Below are 3,356 nucleotides of genomic sequence, written 5' to 3'. Positions count from 1 at the left end.
TACCGTGCGGCCCACTTGGGCCAAATTTGGGCCTTGGGCCCATTTATACCGTTATGACCATTTAGGTTATCTGTGTCGCTCGTGGCAATTGTAGGCCCTCAGAAAGGTTGTTAAATGATCGAAATACCCCTATAAGGTAAAATGACCATAATGCCCTTAGAGGGTAAATGAATATTTTGCCCCTCGAGGGTAAATGACTGATTTGTGCTATAAATGATTGACTTAACTATGAACGATATGACTAATTTTGAGCATGACATCCTGCATTCACGTATGTTACTATGGCATGTCATTTTGCATGGGGTTGGGTTAATATTGACGGAGGAAGTGTATGGCTTGTAGCCGTTCTATTCAAGGCTTACTGCCTTTCTGCTTATGGCTTTTAGCCGTTCTGACTACGGTGTCGAGCCGTTCTATAGACTTAGTGCTGCAACCGGTGTTAAGCTTAGTGTGTTACCTGGGTGGGTCAATTTTATCCCACATGGTGTGTTGGTTGGTACGGGTGGTGTATTGGTTGGATTGGGCTGGATTTCTGTCTGCATATTTGCATCTGATACTAATTCTGTAATGGGCTTAGGTCCACCTGGTTCTGTTAATGGGCTTAGGCCTAGTCTGTTTCTGCATACCGTATATCTGACTGTTTGTGTTATAAGGGATTACACACTGAGTTTTCGCAAACTCACCCTTCTGTCTAACTGTGCAGGTAATCTCCAGCCTTAGGCGATTTGGAGTCGTGAGAGACTTGAAGGTGGCCACACGACCGCTGATGTTCTGCTGTAGACTTTTTATTTGAATTTTATATTTTGGGTTTTAATTCTGTTATAAGGCCTTTGAGTCATTAAAATTTTAAAAAGGCTTTAGATTTCCTTATTTAAAACTGCTAAACACGTATTTTCAAAATTAACAACTATTTTCCAAAAACACTTAAAACAGACGTTTTTTACATTTCAAACTTTAGTAGCTTTCGCGATTGGAATAACCTAAATTAAGTAAACGTTTTTTATGAGATAATTTGCTAAACTCGAGCAAAATGATTTAAACATAGAAATGAAATTTTAACGACAAAATCAATTTTTTATCGACTCTTTGATGTGACACGCCAGATTCGGCCATAAAGATTGGGTCGGGTTTAGGGTGTTACATTGGTAAGCTATGATAGTATGACTTTGGAAGATTATACACTTAACTAATCTTTGTGATGAATAATATTATGCGAAGCATGGTTTAGTATTATTGTGTTATTTGTGTGGTAATTGAGTATTGATGATGTAACTCTCTAAACTTGGACTGGACGTCTAGGCTGTGTTTAGGGTGTTACATCTTCCTTGTAAATGGTACATGTGAAACGAATTAAAAAAGAAAAAAAGAATTAATGCAAAACTTTAGCAAGGTTGCTATTAATCAGGCATGATGTCGAGTGTTATTTCTAGAAATGGCATTTGAAGACAATTTCGTGAAACGATATGTCGTTGATGTAATCCAACTCTTGCCCCCAATCATGTTCTTCGTCAAAAAAGGATTTGCTTCTTCGATAGTCAGCTCTTTTGCCCATTCAACCCTTTTCTTTGTACTAGCACCAGGTCCATAACATTTGTATTCTCTATAGAACACCGAACTGTGGAATCAACAAAAACAAAGGAATTGAGAATTTTGCTTTTACAATCATTAAGGAAGAATCGAAAAATATTTGAGTTATTTTTTGGGGGGTAATCTTTTGCTTACCTTTGTTTGGATGAGTCTCCCCAGTCATCCCATCCTTGTGGCAGAATCACATTAGACATATAAGTGAAGGCAAAAATGACCCTGGAATATGGACCCCATGCCCTTCCTAGTAAAGCAGTCTTAATTCCAGTTATCTTGCAACCCAAGAAAGTGAATCCTGTGTTTTGTGATGGTGAGTCTCTGTGTTGGGCTGTTATTGATGCATCTCCTTCTGATAGCGAATGCAAATGGCATTTCTGAGAAAAAAATTAATAGTTCGAATATCAGAAAGGTAAGAGTCGAAACTGTAAAATAATCATCTTAATGTCGTACTACAATTGTGTTTACCTCAAAAAGAGAAGCAGCATTCCCACAAATGAAATCAACAGCACCTTCAATGTAACAATTGCTATAATAATGCCTTCCAGTGTCGTCTAACAAGGTATCCTGGTACGATAAGATCCTACACCCGAAGAAAGCTACCCTGTCTCCAGATACCCTCAATGCTACTGCTTTGGCACCAACTCCATACGTATTCTATAAACATTAAGACAAAGGATTCGTTAATTAAATCAAAGGGATCCCAAAGGCTGAAAATCGAAATCCCAACCTTTTGAACATTAGTAACGCATAAGGTAATATGATACCTGAATAGTGAGGTATTGGGCAACAAAATCAGAAGCCAAAACTGAGAAAGTAGGCGATTCAAAAATATTCCCACTATCATTCCAAGTTATGACAGTGTCATTTGGGTTAGAACCGCTTATTGTAATGAAAGGTTTATTGGCAGGCACAATAATTTTTTCTTCGTAGATTCCAGGCTTAACCGATATGAGTACAACTTGTTTGTTGTTTGATGGCACTGCATCAATGGCATCTTGTATTTTCCTATAGTCTCCCTTCCCCGATGGATCAACTTTTATGAGTAGGGCTTTGGTGGCGGCGTTCGATCCATGACTAGCCATGAAAATGACGAATAAAGTTATGGAAAAGACACGAGCATAGCAAGAAGTAGACTTGGGGGCCATCGTTGGCAATTCAATCAATTGGTGCTCTTAAGAATAAGATTTAAGAAATAAATAAGTAGGATTGGTTTATGACGAACAACACGTGGTTGTTCTGCTTTTATAAATGCGAATTTGGAGCCGTTTTCTTGACATGCAAGTGTGATATTTATACTTTACACTTCTAATTTTGAAGCAAGAGAATGTACATTATATTAGAAACGGCTACCTGGGTAACTTTCAACACAAGTAGCCGGAAAATAGAAACGTGGAAAAACAACTCCATAGGGCCATGCCAGTCCTTGATATATTTATTTCTTGAATTTCAGATTTTGTATTAATTATAATTCATTATGGCTTGATTTTAACAAACTAAAGGAAAATATTTTATTTGTTTTGAAGAGATATTTGTTTTACTAAAGTTTAGTCTCTTTTTATAACTTTTAATTTGAATTTATAAGAATTATCTTTAATATCATAATTAGCTATTTTAATACATATATATCTATTAAATAAATTTTCTCTAACGAACCCAAGCCTAAAACAAAAACAATTGTCTGTGTTGTGACTGATTACAAAAGTTTGGAAAAGTGAGATGAATTTGTGGTATTACGCAAAATGCTTAAATCTGTATTTTTTTATTTCCTCCTT

At 36.5% G+C, this 3,356-nt stretch overlaps 1 protein-coding gene across 1 annotated transcript; it reads right to left on the bottom strand.

The window, feature by feature from the left end:
- Positions 1–1,266: 1,266 nt before the first annotated feature.
- Positions 1,267–2,679, bottom strand: LOC107956693 (putative pectinesterase 11). The gene is made up of 4 exons (XM_016892261.2): positions 2,349–2,679; positions 2,050–2,238; positions 1,723–1,958; positions 1,267–1,615 (listed from the first exon to the last, which is right to left on the bottom strand). The coding sequence occupies exons 1-4, from the start codon at positions 2,664–2,666 to the stop codon at positions 1,402–1,404; spliced, it is 957 nt and encodes a 318-aa protein (XP_016747750.1). The 5' UTR covers positions 2,667–2,679; the 3' UTR covers positions 1,267–1,401.
- Positions 2,680–3,356: the final 677 nt, after the last annotated feature.

Source organism: Gossypium hirsutum, chromosome D07 (genome assembly GCF_007990345.1).
Source record: "Gossypium hirsutum isolate 1008001.06 chromosome D07, Gossypium_hirsutum_v2.1, whole genome shotgun sequence".
Lineage (NCBI taxonomy): Eukaryota > Viridiplantae > Streptophyta > Magnoliopsida > Malvales > Malvaceae > Gossypium > Gossypium hirsutum.
The sequence above is the reverse complement of the archived record's forward strand: the minus strand, read 5'-3'. Positions and strand labels throughout refer to the sequence as shown.